Source organism: Symsagittifera roscoffensis, chromosome 4 (genome assembly GCF_963678635.1).
Source record: "Symsagittifera roscoffensis chromosome 4, txSymRosc1.1, whole genome shotgun sequence".
NCBI classification, from domain to species: Eukaryota; Metazoa; Xenacoelomorpha; order Acoela; family Convolutidae; genus Symsagittifera; species Symsagittifera roscoffensis.
In genome coordinates, this window is record NC_087065.1 from 72634336 (window position 1) to 72659535 (window position 25200).

At 37.6% G+C, this 25200-nt stretch overlaps 1 protein-coding gene across 2 annotated transcripts in view; it reads left to right on the plus strand.

Moving 5' to 3' along the window:
• The window catches only part of LOC134844276 (centrosomal protein of 70 kDa-like), a 92291-nt gene that overhangs the window by 10415 nt on the left and 56676 nt on the right, over window positions 1-25200 (plus strand). Inside the window, exons 4-12 of one of the 2 annotated variants that reach the window (XM_063860878.1) lie at window positions 6108-6204; window positions 7160-7333; window positions 9270-9355; window positions 9471-9566; window positions 11441-11675; window positions 21040-21128; window positions 21833-21910; window positions 23073-23211; window positions 23662-23760. In XM_063860878.1, the coding sequence (XP_063716948.1) occupies window positions 6108-6204; window positions 7160-7333; window positions 9270-9355; window positions 9471-9566; window positions 11441-11675; window positions 21040-21128; window positions 21833-21910; window positions 23073-23211; window positions 23662-23760 (1093 nt within the window). The remainder of the gene's footprint in view (window positions 1-6107; window positions 6205-7159; window positions 7334-9269; window positions 9356-9470; window positions 9567-11440; window positions 11676-21039; window positions 21129-21832; window positions 21911-23072; window positions 23212-23661; window positions 23761-25200) is intronic. The other variant, XM_063860879.1, reaches the window with a different exon arrangement.

Genomic DNA, 25200 nt, shown 5'->3' on the forward strand with positions numbered 1-25200 from the left:
ACCATTGTCCAAGAACAATCATTAGATTCAGGCAGAGAAACCACCATGCATCTAAGAACTTTGTTCGATGCAACTGCGATTGACCGGAATCTTAGACCTATTCAAAGTTCAACTCCCTATCCTGTTGATAAAACCCCTAATCCTTCAACTAGTCAATCTAGTAGTTATGGCCACCGCCGCCTACCTAGCCGCAGTATAAGTCCTAATACTAGTCTCCCAAATGACTTTGGCCGCCGCCACCAAAATATAACAACACAATATAATACTCCCCGTCCTCCTGATTTCCCTCGTTTATCTGAATCATCAGAAAGCTTTACTGATGGAAAAAAATTTGCTCATAGCTCTCAGGAAAGCTTCTATGAGAACACTCGATCGGCACCTGGATCACTTTCCGAGTCCAAAAGACCTAAACGGACAAATCGTCCTACAAACTTTTATGGAACTACAATTCCATCTAGTATAAAATTGGCAATTTTAAAAAGAAATAATAAACACCAACTATTTATTTGGCCAAAACTAATTTTTTTTAACATTCTTTTTTATTGGCCTTTTCTTTTCTATTTTATAATTCTTTTGTTTGTAATAAAACCACAAAATCACAAAAAATAAATCTATTTACAAATAGATTTAAAAATAACTTTTATAAAGGTTAGACTTTATATCCGTAAAGGATTTGATCAGGTTAACAGCCGCCATCTTCTCAAGAGAATTTTCAGCGGCCCTACTCAGGCTCCTCACTGCAAACTGCAGCGCTGAATAAGGCCGCCACCAAGCTCTATCTTTTTCCTAAAATCTTCTTCTGTTGCTGGTCTTCTGAAGAATTCTTCTTGAAACTAAAACAAATTTATATACTAGTTCCATGTTGCCATGTCACTTAAATAAAAAATTTTTTTTTTGGGTGTATTGTAAAAGAAACTTATATCCTCTCCAAAGAATAAGGACAAAAAGTCCATTGTTTCTCTTGAGACCACATCGTCTCCCACCCATGGACTCCACAGTTTCTTGGCAAGGAACTTGCTCTGAATTGAGCCCAACTCAAATAATTCTCCGGCATTTAGTACCGGATATTTCCAAATAAAACTCCGGTCCATAAAAATCATAAACTCCATCGGTGTCAAATTTACCCCTTTCTCCACTAGCCAATCGTAAATTGTCACCATCCTCTCAATTTCCTTGTCCTGCAGCAAGGCTTCGTGTTTGAAGTTTAACTCATCCCGTAAATTCAAAAATTTCTCCGGGAAGTCCACCAGATTGTCTTCAGGCTCAATATAATTCATTTTTTGAGGAAGCAAAAAAGTTTTTTAAATAATGTAATGACAGATTAAGTTTAACAGAAAGCAAATAAATGATGTTGCTTTTAGTCCTCTTTTATGAAGAGATGTTTATTTTTTCATTTTTTTTCCTCCTCCAATGGGGAAGGGGAATGCAGTTGTTAAAATTTAACAACAGCATAACGAATATAAATCTTTTCACTGCTAGATCTCAACAAATCAAAACTAAGTGGAAAACCACGACTTTAAACAAAAGTGGAAAAAACCACAACATTACAAAACGAATGCCGAAGGAAATACGAATTAAAACGAGAGACGCCGAATAACAACGGCCAATCAGAGCTTAGATTTGCAAAAAAGCAAAAACAGCCTTTAAAAATTAACTGATATATAGTTATTTTTATTCTTGCTCAATTTCACATCTTGCATCCTAAACCTCCTCTCTCTCCAAAAAATAAATCTGCTGATTTCCTCAACAAAAATAAAAAAATCTAACTCAGATTTCCCATCAAAAAATCCACAAAATGACAAATCCAAATAGTGAACTAGAGGAAGGTGAACTAATGGACCAAAATCCTGTTCTAGCCACTCTCGAAGAAATGCTTAAAGTGAGTACTTTTTCTTTTGCTATCATTGACCACCAAAAAATAAGTTTGCAAACCAGGTTGGTCTTTTAACTCTAACAATACTTTCGAATCAAACCTCAGCATTTGATCCGAAAGAACAATCGTATGCAAATACTGCTAATAATCTTCGGGTTGCTCATTATGATTGTCAACTAATGACTTCTAACAAAATGTTCTCTCTAAATAAAGTAGCACCTTGCAAAGTCCAACCAGAAAATATTAAAGTAACCCATGCTTATGTTACTCTTTATCAGAGACATTATCGCGTAAAAGTAAATGCGACAATGTGTCGAATCAAACACCAATCAATGCGTTGGTTCTGCGATTCTTTTGATTCGAGTGGTATCGACGCTCGACAAAATATGATCACTACTGATCTCCATTTATCTGCCGATCAATGTAAATCGGCCGCCGACAGAGGCTATCTTAACCTAGGCTTTGCTAGTATTGGAAATATTCCTTTCAAATTTAAGGTTAAAACAGTAACTAATGCCCATGCTGGCAAAGTTGACGGCGAACATCATAATGAATGTGATGGCCGTTCTTGGATTAAACTGGACACTTTTGAAACTTACATGCAAAATGTAACTCTGACTGTTAACCTCAAAGATGGAACAGTCAATAATTGGCAAAACATCCCTTTGCCCTGTCCAGTGTCTACAAATGGATGTGAAACAACGTCAATAGATTCTTTTGCTTATACTTGGGAAGAACCCAAAAATTGCATTTTCACTGTTTTAAACAGATTTCCGACTAAAATTATTCGAAACGAAGAATCATACTACATAATTAAAGGCTTTTCTAGCCCGTCTATTCATTCTACCCAAACAAGGGATTCTCAAAAATTCATGCTACAGGTGATAAATAAACCGCAATCTCTTTGTGGTCATCCCAGAAAAGTGTATCCAACTTCATATGATTCACTTTTTATTGCATACACTGACGGTTTCAATATGGATACTGGAATCCAAGTTAAACCAACCCCAGAAACGGGAACTATTCATAATGCCGGCCAACCAAATTCTACTTTTCTCACAACAAGTGATGATTTGCCGCCACTCAAATTCTCAACTAGTCAAATTGACTACGAAGCTCATATAGGAACCAAATTGGACTATATTCTTTTTAATAGCTTCTACAGGCTCAGAACGGCCGAGTTAGCCCTTCTGCAAAATCAATGTGAGCTAGAACGCTCCTCAATATTAAATACTCCAATGCTTTCACTTGAAAGCCCACGTTTGGCTGGCTATATTTTAACTCAGAACCGCTCTATGTTCTTAGAGACCAATGGCAATGTTGCCTGACTCTACTATTGTCCGAAATTTTACTCACCTTTGCAATTAATGGATGAATGCTATAATCGCATTCCCAATATGTATAAGGAAAATATTCGATTTGTCGATCCAATTACGCGACAAACTTTTCAGTCGGCAGATCTACAAGACTGCTCCGACAAACATTCAAATCTCTTTCAACTAGATGTTGATGATGATAAGTCCTGGATTGAATTAACCCCCCAAATCACAAGGGTTACAGGACCATATCTCTTTAAACCAAAAGAGATAATTCAACAGAGTAAGCATTCTTTAGTCTCTAGCCAAGGCGCTTCAATCTACACTTATGCTCAAATGCAAAAATTCTGGAATATGATTTCCGATAATTCAGAGATGAAAGGAATACTGCAAGTATCCAGGTCCTTTCTAAACGCTCAAAAATTTCTTTTCACGGACTCATATAGCCCACTAGGCTCTTCTCAAAGAATATATTTGGACTATCTCATCTCTCCAAACTTTTGGAAAAACGAATACACCCGTATATTCGGGAAAGTACAATACTATTTAGAAAAATGCGAAATAGTCTTCGCCTCTTTTCTATTTGTGAAATTCATACTAGATTGTCTAATATTCATAATAAAGGCTATGCATTTTCACAAAATCACCGGCCGCTCACTACACTTTGGCAAAGTATTGCTTGCCGCCTCATATAATATACTTTTCACTTCCATAGTGACCTCAATTTTCACTCAAGATGAGCAAACTGAAAGAATAGAACAAGAATGTGATCAGAAAATACAAGCCCCTCTTTTAGAGGAAATTGATAAAATCAACCAGGATCGCATGTATCCTCACATCCAATTAACAAGTTTTGAGAGAAGAACTCAAAACTTGGATCACCCAACAAACCCAGTCTAATAAAAAAAATTCTACTGTTCTAGGATATACCAACAGATTCAACTATGGACGCAACACTTGATGACGACTTGAGAGATTTTGAGGATCTTCTCTCACTCCTGCCACCAACCGATCCACTGGACTCGCATATTTCAGCACTCACTCAACAACCAACTGTTTCTACTACTACTACCCCCACTGCAAAGCCGACCTCAACACGATCCTTCGTTGAGCCACTACTTCAAACCAATTCAGTCGTCCCAATAACTACAGCATCAAAGCCACCACCCCTAAAAGTTTCACCCCCTGATTTCAAAATACCCCTGGTTCCCTCGAATTCCAAAATTAAAAAGCGAACCCAGATTGTAAGACCATATAAGATACTAACGGCAAATACGCCGGTATCAACTTCTCAATATCCAATGACCATTAGGCGACAGCCCTTACACCCCACTGAATTAAATACTAAATTACACATTCAGTTAGAAAGGGAACGATACATTAATTCTAACAGCAATCCCGGCTTCGATATGGATCTCAATTATGCTTTGAATCCATTAATCAATCGTTTTAAATTAGAAGCCTATCACCCTATAAAAAAAATGTACTCCATAACTAATTCCCTTCTTGAATATCAAAAAATCTATGTCACAGCAAAATATCTGACAGCAAAATTTCAAACCCCCCAGTTAGATGACTATACTGAGCAAATTCAGCGCAGTCATATACATGAAACGCATCAAATCCGGGAGCTGAAAAAGCAAATCCACAATTTGAAAACAAAAAATCACCACTTTATAGCCCGGTTGGAAGGAAAATTATAGAAATTTATCCTTTCATTTAAAAATTTATCCTTTCATTTTATTTAGCTATGTAGTATAGCTACTAATTTTGCCTTTTCCAACAATTTTGATTTTTATAAAAAACAAAAAAACACCCTTTTGTATGAACCAGTCCTCCCCTTATTACGCATATGGACACCCACTTCACATACTTCAGGACAAAAAGGAAACTTCGAGAAGAGAATGTTCAAGGAATGATAATATTAAACTGACCTGCAAACTTTTGAGAAACAAATAATTTTGATGTATTTAATTTTATAGTTAAATCTCTTGGTGGTGTAAACTCTATTTTTGATTTATAAATGTAACTGATGTATTTATATTCATTCAATCCTGACTCAAAGTATCAGATGTTCAAAAACATCTGCTACCTATCTTTACCAACAAACTATTGAACAAACTTCATGAGATTGCAAGAAAAAGCTTTGATCGATAAACAATTACCCTACTATTCAAGTGAAAGTAAAAATGAAAGTTTTAGTTTTTTTCCTCTCCAAATAGGAGGATGGATATGTTCTGATTTCAAATAGAAACAGAAACATGAATTATTTTATTGAGCTCACAAAGTGTGACGCCGCCGCCACCACAAAATAAATATGTTTTTATTCCCTTGCAAAAGGAAGGGAAATGCTATTGGAATAATTCGTATAACATTTTAAGCATTGAGAATTGAAACGACTATTCTCGTTCAACGCGAATAATAACGATTCCTCTTGTAAAATACGAGCATACGAAACATTCTTCGCGTAAAATACGAAAGTACGAATAGAGAATATGAAGTTAAGAAGTAACTTCTCATTTGATACGAAAAGTGGTACGATTTCCCATCTGAGTATAAATAGAAGCTCAAAACTACGGGAATTCATTTCCAACAATTTCTCTTCTAACACCACTACCTCCCTCTCTAATATCCCAACAATTTCTCTTCTAACACCAACACCACTCTCTTCAAGCACCCCAACCATTCTCTAAAATAATATCCATTCTCAGTAAAAATATCTCTAATCTCACCGTTAAAATAGATATTGAGTCAAAAGGCAACTTGCTGTAAATTCATACTAACTTCTTTTCTAATAAAATATTTCTCAGCGATTTTTAGATTTACTTTCTAAGATAGAAAGTAGAAAGGACCCTTTATTCCTAGCAAGCGTTTTGTCCGGCGCACATAATGTTGCTAGCTCAGAATATTCTGTGTAGGGATGAGGTGTCACAGCAGAGGGAGTTGAGCGTCCGGAGTGGGAAAACTATTAGAGACATGGAGAGTGTCATCACAAGGCAGAAAAACAAACTCAGGGTAAGCTAATTCAGTTCAAACTAATGCGCACGGCGCTTCAGACCGTGTAATCAAAGAGTTGCGGCGGTCTGTGGGTTAAAAACGATAGTTAATTGGGGGAAATTGGGTCTATTTTACTCATGTAGTTATTGAGGAAGGGGCGATATCTAGATTTTATTTGGGCAAGGGAGCGCCTAATCGAAAGTGCGAAAACCTGCTCTGTTTCAAACTTCCGGTGGTCTCAAGGGGAGAATTTGAGCGGGGCCTTTTCTATGGTTTTTTGAACTCTATTAGAGTGAGTTTTCCATGAAATATTTTCCATTTTTTAAAATTGTGGCTTAATTATGTAATTAATGGGATAAAAGGCGATTGACTCGTTTGCTTCTTTACGCTTGCGATACAAAATGAAGTGTTCCACTTGCGATGCAACATATCACAAGTGGTTATATTTATGTTGTATCGCCCTAAACTAACAAGAAGTGTTCCACATCTTGTTAGTTTAGGGTCAGTGTTGAACCACTTATCATGCGACGTAAAGAGACTACGTGAACCTTTAGTGTTAGAAAAAACAAGCTATCTACTTGTAAAAAAGTCGTGTAGTTTATTCAGATAGTTACTTGAAATTACATAGGCAAGTCTGACTTTGCGCGAATGGACTTATGGTTGAAATGAAACTCGGGTGCATTGAATAGTAAAAAGTAAAAGTATAAAAGGAATAGTATGCTGAACGTTTAGTTAGTTTTTCTGGAACACTGGTGTCATGAAGATACAATTGGAAAATCCATTGTTTTATTTCTTGACGTTTAAAACGTCATTTAAGAGATGATAATTTTCATTGTCAATTTTCAATCACCCTAGTGTATAACAGTGTGCGGTATTTAGGACGGAGACGTTTCAACCATCATTTGAAAGATGATTTTTTTGATGTCATTTTTGGACGCATTTGAGTATAACTACGTGTGTTTGTGTTGTTTAGGACGTGGAGGAGTCGCGAGTGGGAGACATGCAGGGACTGAGTGACAAGCTGTACAGTTTGAGGGAGGAGCACCACGAACTCCGGAACAGGTGCTCTAAGCTGGACAACATGAACAAACATCTCAGACTGGAAGTGGACAGGGCACACAGGCAGATAGCACTAGGACTCAAAAAGGTGGTTTAAAATTCCAAGAGGGGGAGGGGAGAAAGAATAAAGCTGGTCAAGTGGGTTAGGCACATGTCTCTCAACACGAGGTTTTTATAAAAGTTCAGCTTTGAAAACCAAGAAAACAGTGTTATTTTTAATTTCAAAACGAATTCTTCCGCATTTAAAATATTTATTTCGTTTTTTGAGTGCTATCAAACTGTATATAAAGAACAAATTACAGAGTATTTTTTGCAGTACTTTTTTCTTAATTGCATTTTTTATTTAAAAATTTTGTTTTTGATTCTTTTTGCAATGAAAGGATGATTTAAGAATTCGTTTTTGATTCTTTTTGCAATGGAAGGATGATTTTTTAGGTGTCTGCCATTTCTAAATTTCTGTCAGTTTATTGTCCCGACTTTCGAAGAAAACGGAATGTTTATGCTCGGTGTGGTTTTTTTATTCAGTCAATTTTCGCCGACCGAAATAATAGTTTTTGATAAAAAATTTTTATACCCCATTGAAGATATCATCGACTTCCTGAGTTCAAATCTAGAAAGATATTTTACCTCCAATCCTTTTTTGTTCTGGGGGTTTGAAAATTGCCAAACTGGCCATGTTTCGGACTGAATTATGCGCGCCTTGAAGAATTTATTCATCATGCTGAGAGCGTAACGCGAATTATTTATGCGTGGAAAATTATCTCGCATCAAAATCGTTCCAAATTGAATTGAGGCTAGCTAATCAGATCGGTCGTATTAATTTCGTACGACTCAACATTTCACACTTTGATATTGTCCAAAATTTATTGGTTTTCAATATTATCTTTTCCCAACAAACTATTCGATATGAGTTAAGGGAACGTCGGAACATTCAGGGCTTTGCCCTGGTGTACTAGCAGTCTTGTTGTTTACACAAGCATAGCTTGTGTTATAGCATGAACTATCTTTTTTTCTGACCTAAGTCAAAAATATTGTTGCGACGAAAATATTGTTGCGATAAAATATGTTCATTTGATCAATAACCAGTGATTAAGTACAGCCAATGCTAAGGATATTAACACCGACTATTATTGTTCCGACTTTCGTAACGGAATATTAGTGCTCGGGGTGGTTTTCGTTTTATTTTGACAAATTTCGACTTTTTAACTAGCCATTTTTGACGGAATTTTCTAATATCATTTAAAAGATATTGTTGTCCTGAACTTAAATTTGAAAAGATATTTCACCTGTGAGCATTTTTTGTAAATTTTTTGGGGGTTTAAAAATTGCCATTTTAGTCAATTTAGGAAAACTAATGCGCGGTAGATTTCGGGCTATTAACGCGTAAGCGGAGATTTAATCCGTCCTAGAAATCGTTCCAAATTGGTTGAAGGAAGCTTATTTGCCATAATTGTTTTGTTACTTGGAGCGAAATTTAGCACTTTGTACTTGATATGGCGCGTGGGGGGATGATTTACACAAAAATCTCATAATAAAAAAATTCGTTTTGTTTTTATTACATTTAATTTTTTCAAATTAGTTTTGCTCCATAGACTGCTCTATAAATTGAGGCATGTGCAATTGTAAATTTCTTTCTTTTTCAAGTTGACTAGTACTGCTAATGCGTCGTAATTTTCCCAGTAGCGGTTTCGGTCATATTTTTGCTGGTATATGTGAAGTACAACTTCGCCTCTGTGTTTATTTTTGCCTTCCGATTTTCCAATTCGAGTTTCCAATGAGTTTTTTTTCGATCTGCTATTTTTTTGTTTCTTATTTTTTGAACGTTTTATCGGTCATTCATTTGAAAGTTATCTGAGTTGTCTAGTTATATAGGAGTTATGGGTAATTGGCTAACAGTTGATTTTCTATTTGTCAAAAATGTTTCTGAAAATGCTTCAGATTTGGTTTTTATATCAGTGTTTTGCATTGCATTTTTAATATACTCAAAAACCGTTTTCTTATCCTCTTCTGCCTAATTTAAACAGGAGGAGAAGCGTAGAAGGGACAATGAGCAGGTGTTCAATCAGGTCAGGGCACAGTTGGCAACGGGAGAGAGGATATCCGATAAAAAGTGAGTACCTGTCGTGTTCTGTTGGGAATAGAGACGTTGAGTTTTCATGTTGAAATCTACCTTCTTCAGTCTCTAATCTCCTGATTTCAAATTTCAAAGACCTGCTCTTGTTTAGAATTTTGGCCATGATTGACCATTACGAAGGAGCCATAGAACAGTTGAGGAGCAAAGTGGCATCCATGGTAGAGAGACAGAAACAGCAGAAGCAAAAGTGAGTGTGTTTCTTTCCGGATTTAATGAGACGCTGCCTCTGAGTCTCTTCATCAAGTTTTGTGTCAATAAACGAAGTGAAGACATTTAATAAGAGTAATGAACGTACTTATATAGGACTTGGTGATTTTTTTTGGTTTTTTTTTCAGGAAAATCTACTCAGGCTCAATTTTGATTTTTTGCGGTTTGACTTCTGATTTTTTTTTTAAAAAGTTCTTTTCTTTTCCTTTGTTTAAAGGAATGCAAACTCCAAAATCGTGTGAGAAAGAAGGCATCACTTCGTTTCCTTTTTTTTAAAGGAAGGCAAACTCCAAAATCGAACAGCAAAAATATAAAGGTCACTTAAAATGTAATCGAATATTTAGTTTCGAAAGTGGATTTTAATTTTCAGATTATCTGTAACAAAGCTGATAGCTTCGAACCCTTTCTGTTCGAATTGCCATTTCATAAGTTAAATTTAATATATATTAAGCTGACAACCAGTCTTCAGAGATGCTAACAACGTTAGTGATCTTTACTAACGGATACAAATTTAAATAAATTTAGATAACAAGATAAGAGTTTATGGAGTGACAGTTCATAGTTCAGCAATGGAATTTCACTTTTCCCTCCTCTAGGTTCTTTCCCTCGCTTTGAGAATTAAAACGCATTGCCTTCGAAATTCTGTCACGAGCAATATGTGATTCGTTGCTGTGTTTCGCGCAGATCTAAGCTAGAGCACTGTTTTGACTTTTTCTTTTTAACTCATGTTGAGTAGTTTCTGTTAACTCGAGTTGAGTAGTTTCAACTCATTTTTGCAATCACCGCCGTACCCGAACTGATATACTCCTGTTGCTTCCGTGCTGCCGGCACTTTAGGTCTGATAAAGCTGGCCAAAAGTATTATCATCAGTGGGAACAGCGTTGATTGGATGTCCATCAGTTTATTATTCCGAAGCAGGCCATGTATTGGATGCAGGGTTCATGCTCTGAGGGCGCTCCATCGCCGTTACCATGTAATAAAGCTGATAGTTTTGAACTTTTTCTCTTCAAAATGCCATTTCGCAAGTTAAATTTACTATATATGAAGCTAGCAACCGGTCTTGAGGGTTGCTCATAAAGTTAGTCATCTTTACTAACGTGTAAAAATATCAATAAGTTTAGATAACAAGATATGAAATCATTGAGGAATAGTTCATTGTTGATCAGTGGAATGTCTGTCACTTTACCCAGCAAATTGAAAATTTTACCTTTTGATCCACCCTTCTCAAATTGGATTAATTTTTTCAAAAACGATCAAACATAATTTCTTTATGTAATTCAAAGAGCTTTAACGGTATATAGTTTTTCTTAATTCGTAAGTTGATTTTTTAAAAACAAGTCAATTTTTTTTTCGATTTTCGTGCGTTCTTTACTCTTTTCCAACTGTTCATTGGCAATGTTTTAGGTCTCGCCATTCCTTTTTTTTTTAGTGTCAATGAAAATTATTGACGCCCAAATTTATATTTGTCGGTTAGCCTTTGGACTCTTTTCAATTCAGCTGTCAAATGGAAGGAAAGTTACGCTCTCCAATAACGCTCTCTGATCAAATTACGCTAATAGTCCAATTGATGTGAAAAAACGTGAATGACTTCTAGTTTCGATTGTGAACTTTAATTTTTGGTTCTCCCAGTAGTTTGAAAAATTGATCCAGTTTTCTCAAATTGATTTAATTTTATAGTCAGCAATTTTGTTTCATCTCTTGAAAGTGTTGTGGAAATTTGTCTTTGAGTGTGTTTCAGTTTTTTGAAGTTTTTGAGTTTTATTCTAATTAAATACAAGTACAGATTCACCTTCATTTCACAGATCAACGGTTTTTTGCATTTACCCTCATAGAAATGTCATTTTTTTGTGTTAGAAATCTGTCGATGATGACCACAACAGACATAGATGAGACCACTCTTGTGGACACCACAGGGGAAGAGGAAGAAGACTATTCAGTCCATGACAGCTCTGCTGACAAAACAAGAAACACACTACACGAGTACTCTACACTGTCTCTGCAAAGTGCCGCCAGTAGCAGTAGAAGAACGAGAGAGCAGGATGAAGACAATCCAAAGGAGGCGGTTCACTACTACAGGCACTTGTGTGAGGTAGTCATAGCCAATAGTAGTCATACTTGATAAGTAGTCATACTTACTTGGCACTTTCCTTTAGAATATAATAATTTGCTCTTTCTTGTCCAATTCGAAAAAAAAAACTTCACAAAGAGTTTTGTGGGTTGAATTTTTGTTATAGGGCAAGTGGCTGTATTGAGAAAAACTGTTTAATTTTCTTTTTAATTGACGTATTTAAGGTTGAAGTGTTTTTCTGAGAGAAATATGATGAAAATTAACAGAATTGACGCAGATGGCAGATAACTTCGCGAATAGTCTAATTGGCTCTAAATGATGATGCGGAATTATTTGTGTTGCGGAAGTTCCATTTATCAACATATGCTCTATTTTTAGAGGGAAAAAACGAAATGATAATGACTTGATTGAATCATTTGCAGCTCTCTTTTAGTTTGAGAGTTGAGTTTGATTGACAGCTTTATAATAATTGGGTAAATTACCTGAGGAGAGTAATACACCAATTGTTAGTAAGGGTAGTTTTAAGGGTTGAGTCAAAGGAGTTCCATGCAGTTGGGCATCAGTTGAGTAAGTACATGAAAAATAATACAATAGTAAATCAGGGATAAAACTAAGGTAAATATAATATCATAAATAGGGATATTATATTACATGGTACGGGGAATACTAAAAGGCGAACGTTAGAAAAAGGGGAACTGTTAATAAGGGGGTTATTCAGAAAAGTTGATATTAATCCCGAGTTTTCGTATAAATTGAAACATTATTTTACCTGAAAGTTTGTCATTTCCTTGTAAGTCATGCTGTTTTTGAAAAGTTGAGAGAAACGAGTGAGTCAGCTTGGCTGTAATGTCAAAAGTCAAGTTGAGAGAAAGGTGACCTTAATTGTTTACAATTAACACCCGCCCACATTTGCAGAGCTTGCAAATAAAGTATTGAATAAAATAGTAAGGATACGGTAAAATACAAAGATAAGGGAACCAGTAGATAAGGGAACCAGAAATTGTTCTTTTTCATCTTCATCTTGGTTTGTCTATCGTTGAGCTGATTGTCTTAGTTGAATTGACGAGTCGTAGATTTGTTCATCTTTGTCGAGTTGATATGTTGAAGGCTGAGTTGCGTGATTATTTGGTTGGTTAGCTATTTGGAGCTTGGTTACTGCGAAACTGGGAAAACGCGGCTCAATTTGACCACAGGTCGAACTTTGAATCCAGTTGGCGTTTTCAGCTTCACTGAGCGGACTATTCCATCTTGTCCAGGAAAGGTTTCCACCACTTTAGCAAGAGGCCACAGTCCACGAGGTGTAAAATCCTCCAACATCCAGACCATGTCGTCGGGTTGCAAATTGGAAGTCGCAGAAGTCCACTTTGATCGTTTCTGCTGACCTGGTAAGTACTCTCGAAGAAAGCGATTCCAGAAGTGATCTGCGAGTAGTTGGGATGCTTTCCATGATTTTGACAGAGATAAATCCTTGTCCTTGAAGATACCAGGCGGTAAATTTGGAGTTCCACGACCAAGAAGGAAATGGTTGGGAGTGAGAGGCAGATCATCTTTGATGTCGTCAGACACATTGGTTAAAGGTCGTGAATTCATGGTTGATTCAATTTCGGTCGTGAAAGTAGCCAGTGTTTCATAGGAGAGTGTTCTTGATCCGATGACTTTGTACAGGGAAAGTTTAAATATCTGAACTAGTCGTTCCCAAGAACCACCAAAATGAGGGGCCGCAGGAGGGTTGAATTTCCATTCGAGTGATACGTCCAGCTGATTGATGCTTTCCACAAATTCTTTGTTCTTTTCCAAGTTGTCTAGACATTTCTTCAGCTCAGAATTGGAGCCCACAAAACTTGTCCCACAATCAGAAACCATTTTCGATGGTTTTCCTCGCCGGGCAAAAAAGCGTCTGATACAAAGAAGAGTGCTGTCTGTCGATAGTCCTAATGAGATTTCAAGATGCACAGCTCTGATCACTAAGCATGTGAACAGTAAAATATACGCTTGGTATTGTTTTCCTTGAAGGATGATGGGAAAAGGTCCAACGTAGTCCAATCCAGTCGTTGCAAAAGGAAAATGATTTTTTGATGGCAGTCGATCAATTGGAAGATCTGACATCTGAGGGTAGTCGACTTGTTGTTGCATTCTTCTGCAGGGTATACAACTGTGTATGATACTTTTCAGCATGACGCGGCAGCGAAGAATCCAGTAGTTTTCCTGTGCTATGGCCATTGCTTGTTCCTTTCCGCAGTGGGAATGTAGAACATGGATGTTAGCTAACAGCAGGCGAACATTGGGGTTTTCACCAGCGAGAATGATTGGATATCTAGCTGATAGCATGATAGGGGCACGCGTGAGACGTCCACGAGAACGCAGGATACCGAAGTTGTCCACAAACGGTGCTAATGTTCGAAGTCTACTTTTGCCTTCAATTGGTTTTTCTTTTTTGATGTCTGAAATTTCAGAGACAAAATCTGTCCTTTGGGCAGTTTTAATTATGAGAAAGTGCGATTTCGTTAGATGCAAGAGTTGAAGATCGACCTTCGACTGTTTGTTGATCTTCCGTTTGAGATTTTCTGCGAATAAGAAGCAGTATGCAACTGTCCGTATTAGTCTTTTCCAGTTGCTGAAGCGTTTGATGTCAAATATAGGCTCAAATTTAGCCTCTAATGAAGTAACGAATACAGGAATGTTCTCAAGCCGAATGTTTTCCTGTGAAGGCCATTGAGAAGAATCGTTCAACTGAAATTCCGGTCCTAGTAGCCACCGACAGCTTGAGGTCATTTCTAAAGCAATGTATCCTCTGGTACCGTCGTCAGCAGGATGTAGCAGAGTTGGAACGTGAAACCACTGTTCAGGTTTAGAAACGTCTAAAATTTTCTGAAGCCGATTAGCGACGAAAATTTTGTGTCGTATTTCAGGTGTTCGCAGCCAATACAAAACAGTAGTGCTGTCAGACCAGAAATAAGTTTTTTCAACTTTGAGGTCAATTTCCTCTGAAACAAAGAGCGATAGTTGGGCAGCATATACTGCAGCTTGCAACTCGAGATTGGGAATTGTAACACGTTTCATAGGAGCGACTCTTGTCTTTCCTATTATAAACTTCAAAGATGTGGAGCCGTCGCTGTAGACTATTCTTAGGTAGCAAACAGCAGCGAGAGCGAATTCTGATGCATCACAAAACGTGTGAAGCTGGATTGAAGCAGGGTTTTCTTTATCAAAGAAGTTCCTTTGGAATGAAACAGTTTCGAAATTTTCCATTTCGTCTACCCAAAGTTTGAAATCGGGAAGTTTATCCGTGTCTAATGGAGTATCCCACTTAACACCTTGTGACCAAACAGATTGGAGAACTTTTCGAATCCGAATTGTCAATGGAGCCACTATTCCGAGTGGGTCAAATAAAGAAGCGGTATACTTCAGGAGTTTCCGTTGCGTAGCAATGCCAATACGTAGAATTTTTACAAACTTTTTGTTATCGATGAAGTAGCAGTCAGTGTTGGTATTCCAGTGAACACCGAGAACTCGTTGATGTTTAGGCGTTGGATCATTAGGGCTGACTAAAATATTTGGATCAATTGAATCCAGGAATGGTTTACTGTTTGAGTTCCACTTATTCAAGTTGAACCCACCTCGAGATAAAGATCCTCGTAGTTGTGTCATTTGTTGGAGGGCTTCTTCTACCGTTGACGAAGTGACATACAAATCATCCATGTAGATATTCCGTTGAATGATTTCAGAAGCCAGAGGAAAGTCGTTTTTACTGTCTGATGCACATCGTCGTACTGCGTAGCAAGCCACGCATGGTGAGTCTGTGGCACCGAAAATGTGTCGTGTATATTCGTGAGTTTCTAATTTAACATTTTCTTTCCAAAGGTATCTTAGAAAAGGTCTATCCTTTGGGCTGACTAGCACTTGCATAAACATAGCATCTATGTCAGCAGATATTGCTATTTTATTTTGTCGAAAGCGAATTATGAGACCTGTTAAGTTGCACAAAAGATCGGGCCCTTTGAGCAAACTCGAGTTGAGGGATTTACCCTGAAAAATGCTGGAAGCATTTGAGACTCGTCTAACTTTGTCTGGTTTGTTGACATTTGTCACTGGATGATGCGGCAAATACCAAGATTTGATTGCAGTGTCATGTTTTGCATCTATTTTGGTGACAAAGCCTTTTTCTAAGTCAGTGATGACTGTTGCGCGGTATTTCTCCCTTAAATCAGGTTTACTTTTAAGGCGAAATTCGAGGCTGTTGAGTTGCTTTTCAGCTAGCCAACGGTTATTTGGAAGATCAGTATCCTCTTTCCAAAGAAGGTCAATTTGATAGTGACCATCTACTAAAGTACAAGAGTTTTCGAGAATATCGATTGCTCTTTTATCCGATTTTGAGTGCGAGCGTTTTGAAGAAGCGATGCCTGTGTTTTCTATTTTCATCCAGTTGAGAACTTTCTGGTATAATTTTTCATCTAAGTTATTGTGTGAATGAACTTGTGTGAAGTTCACCGGAACAGATGGAACGGAATTATATTGCGTTTTGTTCCGACCTGTGCATGTCCATCCCAAAAGGGTTTCGATAGCCCAGGGAACATTCTTGGGGCCATAAACGGTATTTTTGATCTCATGATATTCTGGATTGTTGTTTCCGATGACTAGCGATATGCTATTGTCGTTTAAGTCCGGGTATTTAACATGCTTTAAATGTGGAAAATTGTTGCACATTGCGTTTAGTTGAAAAATATCAACTGGGGCCAAATTATTTTCATCTACCGTGAGTACGTCATCGAGCGTCATTGGAGTCGATGTGCTTTTGTATGGTCTAATTTGTACATCCACAGATGTAACTTGAACTGACTTGGTCTCATGATATCCAGATATGGGAAGTGAGTGCTTCTTGTTGACGTCCAAGCCTAGTTGAGTTGCCACTGAGTCCAGTAGTAGAGTTACGCAGCTACCACTATCTAAGAAAGCGTAGGTACAAAGTGTTTTATCACCATTTGATAATTCGATTGGTACAAAAGCTGATTGACCTGATCTCTGACAAGCTATTGCGCGATTCACTGCAGCTTTACTAGGGTTTTTTCCATAAGTATCAGAAGGATCGTGGAGTAGAGTGTGGTGTTTTTTACCACAATTATCGGTTCGACAGAGCGATTTCGAATTGCAGTCAGTAAACCTATGATTCCCTAGACAGTTAAAGCATAAGTGCATTTTTCGGGCATGCTCTTTTCGTTGCTTAGGGTCTAAAGCTTTGAAGTGCTCGCATTTGTAGAGAGGTCCACAGGTGTCTCCACTAGGACAAGCATTCGAGTTTACATTATTCTGAGCACGAGAGTTTTGTTGATCTCCCTGATGGTTAAAGCGCTGATTTTGATTTCCTACACCATTTGTAGTAAAACCATTGAAACGGGAACCACTAGGGTGTTTAGCGTTTCCAGAAGAATTGTTAAAATTGTTATTGTTTTGGTTTCGGAAACCTGTCGGAGGCATGTCGCGACAAGCCTGTGCGTACCGTTGAAACCATTGTGCTAGATGTCTCAAGGAGGGTTGATCGTAGTCTTTGTCGATGACGAAGCGATTCCATTCTAATCTCACAGGGTCGGGAAGCTTTGCCAGAGCAGTGTTCAAGTTTGTTGTAGAACAAATATCGTGAACAAAACCAAGTTGCTCAAAAGTGTCCACTAAAGTTAGGAGAAAAACAGAAAACTGCATGTATGATTCTGGTTGAGCCAGATTTGGAGGTTTGAAATTTGCAAGACGTTGCAAAAAAGAGTTGACAATTCTATTGGTATTGCCAAAGTTTTCACGAAGACGTTGTAGTGCTAGTTCGTATGTGTCGCCGTTTGCACCATAACCAGCTATCATTAGTTTAGCTGGGCCAGTTACCAATGATTGAAGATGGATCATCTTTTCAGTTGGAGACATATTAGAATTATGAATCGATGATACGAATACACCATACCAGTGCAACCAATAGTTGGGATTGCCATTGAAAATTGTAGGCTTCAGTTTTGGCACTGATCGACTGAATGTAGTAGAAGTGTCGCTTGAATTAGTTGCCAAAGCTCGATTGTTGTTGTTAGGAGGGTTTGCAGCACTAGCTTGTTGTGAGCTGTGGTTAGGAACATCACTAGCAAATGGATTTGAAAATGATTGGTCGCCTTGAAATGGCGCCGAAAGGTTGTCGTCAGCGGCAGCTGTTCTTGCATTGCCTTGAGTATTGTTGCTCATGGTTATAAGGTTGTTGTTTGGTATATCCATTATGTTTGCAGTCGGCATGGAGGTTGCGGTTTCCTGTGGGAAAATTGAAGTAGCATTTTCTTGAGCGCTGTTATTTGGAATTGTAGAAGTAGCAGGATTTGATACTTGTTTTTTCAAATATTTTTTCACTTTCATTGAAAATACTCGGATTTTCTGTTTCAACTGTACTGTCCAGTGAGAATGTTCTTCAAAATCGTGTTCAGAACCAGCCTGTAACATTTGATCGTTCAGGGTATCAAGTTTTTGTTGGAATTGAGACAATTCAGTGAACGTTTCATTGATGAGTTCAAGATCATCTTCTTCCTCGTAGATGTTGTTTTCGAGCATGTCGATCAAAGTATTGATCTCCATTTCGTGATGACGTCGAAGCGAAACCAGTTTTCGAACGCCAGTCTCTTGAACGTTTTGATTGGTATCTTGCGTTTGGGTACCATTTTGTTCCGAAGGATCGCTGTCATTGTTTTGCGTCGTTTTATTTCTACCGGATGGGGCCATACCTTGAACCAGGAGACGTAAACCAATACCTACCAACTTATACCAGTATATGAATTTACCTTTACCAACCTACCAACTTATACCGAATACCACCGATGCTCGTAAGAAGGAGCGAAATAATGGATAAAGTTTAACCAATTACCACTGTACCTTACCACTTGTACCTACCTCCGAGGGAAAATTGAGCGGTCGTTCAAAGTGTCCTCGGTATTAACAATTAACTGCGATTTTAAAGCTAGTCCAAGAACCTACCTGGTCCTACCAGCCTACCGACCCTACCTACCTACCAATTACCAGTATAAACGGCAAAAAAAACCGGGTGCAAAGATTAGCACCAATGAGTGTTGACCTCCCAGAGGACAACTGAGGATGACGTATTTACCTACCTACCTGTCGCTATTTAGCAGACGACCGAATTGTGATTGCTGACCTCCCAGAGGACAACTAAAGTTGATGTACCTGTTTACCTACCTGTCCTAATACCGTAGATTTATCCCTGTGCAATAAAATTTGCACTTATACCAGTTGACCTCCCAGAGGACAACTTGCCTTTATCGCTGTAGCGTAGCGAATGAGACGAACTAGAGTTGTTCGAAGCAGTTGATGAGCTAAACGAAGCTCGAATGTAGCCACGAACCCAGTGAGGCTCGAAGCAGCAGAGGAAATGAGCTCAGGTAAAGCTCGACAGGAAGCAGCCAAGAACCGAGAGGCTCAAAGCAGAAAATAAGGTGAGCTAAGACGAAGCTCGAATGTAGCCACGAACCCAGTGAGGCTCGAAGCAGCAGAGGAATGAGCTCAGGTAAAGCTCGACAGGAAGCAGCCAAGAACCGAGAGGCTCAAAGCAGAAAATAAGGTGAGCTAAGACGAAGCTCGAATGTAGCCACGAACCCAGTGAGGCTCGAAGCAGCAGAGGAAATGAGCTCAGGTAAAGCTCGACAGGAAGCAGCCAAGAACCGAGAGGCTCAAAGCAGAAAATAAGGTGAGCTAAGACGAAGCTGGAATGTAGCCACGAACCCAGTGAGGCTCGAAGCAGCAGAGGAAATGAGCTCAGGTAAAGCTCTACAGGAAGCAGCCAAGAACCGAGAGGCTCAAAGCAGAAAATAAGGTGAGCTAAGACGAAGCTCGAATGTAGCCACGAACCCAGTGAGGCTCGAAGCAGCAGAGGAAATGAGCTCAGGTAAAGCTCGACAGGAAGCAGCCAAGAACCGAGAGGCTCAAAGGAGAAAATAAGGTGAGCTAAGACGAAGCTCGAATGTAGCCACGAACCCAGTGAGGCTCGAAGCAGCAGAGGAAATGAGCTCAGGTAAAGCTCGACAGGAAGTAGCCAAGAACCGAGAGGCTCAAAGCAGAAAATAAGGTGAGCTAAGACGAAGCTCGAATGTAGCCACGAACTCAGTGAGGCTCGAAGCAAGCGGAATAAGTGAGCTCAGATAAAGCTCAAACAAATGTCATGTCGAAGAACAATGACGAAAATTGAGAGTCCAAAAAGAACTCGAATCAGGTAACCAAGGAGTCGGGCAATAAGAAAGCAAAAGTGTCAGAAAACACTTGAAGGAAGGAAGCAATGAAGGAAGCAAAGGGCCAAGAAAGGCTCGGAAGGAATATACAAGGCGTCAGATAAGACTCGGAAGGAATGAATGAATGAGTAGGGAAAGACTCGGAAACGAACAACAAATGGGTCGAGAAAGACTCGGAAAGGAATGAAACATTGAGTCAGAAAAGACTCGGAAAGGAACGCAAAAGGCAATAAAGACTCTGAACGGAATGAAAAATGAGTCGGGAAAACTGAAGTTTTTTCATAAATGAGTCACAAAAGACTCGGAATAGCAAAGCAACAAAAAACGAATTGAAAGGGGAAAATTGATGAAAATAACTTAATACATTATTCAAAGTAAATGAAGCTATGAACAATTGAAACGTTTAAAGTTTACATGGGTTAGAAATCAAGAGCAATAATTGATCTTTTTTTTTTTTTAAATGTAAATCAAATAAACTGCGATTAACTGTAAATAAATGAAATAATATTGTAATGGGGAAGTATTATAACAAGATATAATAAACCGCAGACGTAAAAACTGGGGAGGAAAAACAGTAACTAACCATAAATTTTTGGTTGTGGGGGAATAAAAAACACAGTGTAACGAGCTAATCAAAACTTTTTCGGGGCGCCAATATAATAATTGGGTAAATTACCTGAGGAGAGTAATACACCAATTGTTAGTAAGGGTAGTTTTAAGGGTTGAGTCAAAGGAGTTCCATGCAGTTGGGCATCAGTTGAGTAAGTACATGAAAAATAATACAATAGTAAATCAGGGATAAAACTAAGGTAAATATAATATCATAAATAGGGATATTATATTACATGGTACGGGGAATACTAAAAGGCGAACGTTAGAAAAAGGGGAACTGTTAATAAGGGGGTTATTCAGAAAAGTTGATATTAATCCCGAGTTTTCGTATAAATTGAAACATTATTTTACCTGAAAGTTTGTCATTTCCTTGTAAGTCATGCTGTTTTTGAAAAGTTGAGAGAAACGAGTGAGTCAGCTTGGCTGTAATGTCAAAAGTCAAGTTGAGAGAAAGGTGACCTTAATTGTTTACAATTAACAAGCTTGGTAAATTGGGGGCATTGTGTTTTTTGTTTTAGTCTCTGGAGAAGGACGTGTCTCATTTGAAGAGGAAACTAAAAGAGAGTGAGAAGGAGAAGACTCTGATGAAGATAGAGCACGACACCAGGTCTGCTGCTCCAGTCCATTTAACGCTTAGTTTTTATCACAGATTTCCTAGCACTTACAGTTACTTAGCAGTTAATTTAATGTATAAGCACAGTTTTATTTACAGTACAGTTAATATAAGCACTTTATTCACGCGGAATAGGACATCATGACCCTTTTATGTTGAGTCCACAATGTGCTTTTCAGTAGGTATGCCCATCAATGATAAACAGTTGAGTTTAGTTGCCTATTTTTATGACCATTTTGGTATTTACATTTAAAAAAAAACCTTGTGTTATTTCAAGTTTTAAAATGTGAGTAGCAATCAATTAGCCTGTTATAAATAAAGATATCGGAAAGTTGGTATGGTAGTCAAAATATTGAGGGTTATAAAGCGAGTTTTCAGTTTTTGCTCCCAAATTCGATCTCAGGTAAATTGTATTTGCTAAATGATCGTAGTTATACTGGTTATACTGAAAAGCTATAAGCATCCAAGGAATTCAGTTTTCTTTTTGCATGATACAAGTATAATAGCTGGGTCACTAGAAAAAGCAAGAAAGAATATGGGTCCATCATTTTTGATAAAAGTTGGGAAATAAAAGCAAACAAAGGAACACTTGCAGTTTCCGAAGGTCTAAAGTCCCATATAGTAATTTTCTACAAGAACCATTTATGGTTAATACTTTAATCCTTCCGATTTCTGATTTCAATGATTGGTTTTTCAAGGTATACTACAACCGAGTTGCAATACGCTGAAAAACGCGTGAAAACATTGGAGGCTCTTCTGCGCGAGAACAACATTAAGTAAAGAAATCCGCATGTCAGAGTGTTGCTTGATTCTGTGTTGCGTGTATTATATGTAATGTTGCGAAGCAATTCAAGTGTACATAGTCCAGACACATGAAAGAACCTATCCAATTATGACGTCGCCGAGAAAAATCTGGCAGATTGTTTTTGAAATCGTTCTTGGCACTAAAATTTGCACTGAATATACCAAAATTTGTATGAAACTTGACCTCTAGCTTCAGGTCTATCACAAATATCTGACCGATATCGGCTGCAATAGTGGTACCGCGTGAAATGTGTGAAATTCGTGACCCAAAAAAAGCGACCTAGAGTTGCAAAAAATGAGCTTCACTCAGAAAAATAATCTAATTTGGAATGAATGTGGTGAAATTAGTTTAACAGACTATGCTTAGACAGGCCTGATATATTTTCTCAGATCCTCTGCGCAAAATAATAATCTGACATCGATATTTGATCGTTTGTAGTTTCTCGTAATATGATTTATTTTTGATTGTAAAGATTCAATCAACGCTTGAATTGCTTCGCTATATTTCATTAATGTAGTCTCTTGCGTTCGAATTTGCTTGCTTTTTTCATTCAGCCAATTTAATTACATAATTTCAATAACAAGCCTTCTAATCACAGCTTAAACCAAAGCCAATCTATAAACATCTAGCAATTTTGAGTGCAGCCATATTACCCAAGGTTTAAACTCCTTACAAAAAATGCAAACAACCATTTCTCCGCGACTTGTCATCATTCAAAAACTAACCTCAAATTATCCTTAGTACCCTATAAGCGTGTAAGTGAGTACACGAGATGCTATAGTTGTCAGAAGTCAAAGAAATTGCATTTAATTTTTTAATGCGCTTAAACTTATGGGGGTAACTTTTCTCCAGTTGCCTGTTGGCCGTGTTACTTTACTCTCAAGCATCGAACTCCTATTCGCTATTCCTCAAATCTCTGCCCTGAATTGGATCTTTTAATTCTATGTCTTGGACTGTATTGACCCTGAAAAATGACAGAAAACAGAAGTATATCTAGTCAAATCATCCGAAAACTGCTCTCCCGAAACTGTCCCCTAAATATTGCTCGTAGATTTTTTCTTGTGTGTTCTATTACAGACCTTTATTCGACCATAAGATATGTCCGATGTTCTTTGACTGTTCTTTTTGCACAGGACGTCATATGTGAATGGCAAAGTGGATTCCAAGTCAGGTGGTCGGGGTGGGAGAAAGGGAGAAGGTAGTTCGAATGAGCCCACTGGAGTAGATGAGATCCGATATTTGAACATCGAGACCACTCGAAAGTACCTCAAGGTAATAAACTATATAACAGCCCCCTCCTCGTGTTGACTTTTTTTCTCAATCCCAGGACAAGCTTAAAAAAGGTTTACCAAGCAGTAAAAAATTTACATGAAAATTTACAGGTGAGGTCTTTATTTGTGGTTCCAACCCAATGGAGCTATAACGTGATAGAAGTATTTATTTGAGGAATCTTAACGGCTGTGACAGATTTCGTGCCATGACAGATCTCGTCCCATTTTAATTTCAGCAGATTTCGTCCCATTTCAAAGCGTACACAGATTTCGTCCCAAAAATGATAGGATGTTGGATATGGGACGAAATCTGTAAATTAAATAAATTGGACGAAATCTGTTCAAGGACGAAATCTGTACCAATCATCTTAACTACTAATATTTAATTCACTTAAGAAGCGTTATAATATAATTTGATTGGTTATTACTTGTTTTTATTGTGTGTTTATAGATGTTCTGTGATCACATGGGTGTGGATGATCTAAATGAGGTGATTCCTGCTCTAAGACAGATGGGCGAGAAGAATGCCAACCACCTTAAAATGAAAAAGGTAATCGACACTGGTAAACCCATGAACACATCTTGTTCTCTGTCATTTCTCTTCATTACAATTTGGTTTCCTACTTCGGTTTCCAAATGCCGAGTTTAGTATAGAGTTTAGTGCCATTTGGTTTAACTTTATCGTTACGCGCTAAATAACTTTTTTCAACACACTTGCGAGTGGAAGTGTCAATTATTCGGGAACTAGAATTTTTTGCAGTGAACAATTTTTACAGACACATTTCGATAAATCTGCATTACAAATTTGGCTCTTTTTGAAGTTTCTATTTTTGTCGGCTCAGTAATCGATTCCTTACATTTGAAAGCAGTATAGTCTATTAATACAAACCTTCTTTTTTTCGAACCTAACTCGCAAATAAAAGTGTTCACTTAATTAGTGGCACTTTTGCTATAATCCCGATCTTTATTATAGGAAATCTCATAGCATCTGTTCTCTGCTTTATTTTTGGCTAGTGTTTGTGGTTCATTAAGCGTCTGTGGCTCAGTGGTTAGTGAGTGAGACTCATAATTACTCTTTCGATTGGCAAGGTTGTTGCAATCCGGTACTAGGCTTTTTTTTTCCCGTAAACAACGTTCTTCACTGGGCTCAGTTCATATCTCCTGGACTTCTGCATCTTCTGACATGCTCAATTTCTTGAAAATTAAAAAATAGTTTAAATTAATTAGTACTTAGGTCAAGCCCATTTCACGGTGTAATTATTTCAAAAAATTCTCAATTTTTTTCGGGTTTGTGGTTTTCGTCCTAGTTTCTGTCGGTTCTTTTTCTGTTTTTTTTAAACGCTTTTTAATCAGATAGGGTTTTTATTGGCTGCGTTTTTAGAGCATGTGTTTTGTTCAAATTTAAACAGCTTTTCTACTGCAACTGAATTTTCAGTAATTTTTTTGAATTTACCAAGTCTGACATAGTTTTTTTAAATTTTTTTCGTTTCTTTTTTTAATGCTTAAACAGTTTCAGTGCATGTTGTATCGGCTCAGTCAACAATTTTTGCATAATTTTGAGGGCAAATATATTAGCATGCGATTTTGTGTTTCAGATTGGATGGGTCGTAATTTTTTGAAAAAAAGTTCAATGAAGTTTTTATGACAACAGTTTTGTTTTCGGTTCAAACAGGTTTCGACCAAAAATTTGTTGACGCTTCGTAATTGATTTCCATTTTTTTTAGACTGTTTTTGAACTTCTTCTGTTACAACCATGAAGATTTTGTAGCTGCCTCGTTTTTGAATTTTCAAGTTTTTGTCGTGTTCTCGCTAGTGTTTGCGAACCGAAGCTTCGCCTATGTGTAAAGTTTGTTCCAGCGACAATATATTGCTGTTAATTGTTTTTCTCGGCATGAAATTCATTCGCGACAAAATATAATTTTTAATGGTTTTTGTCTGATTAAATGTTACAAACGTGATTTTCACTTTTATAGGTTTTGATGATTTTTTT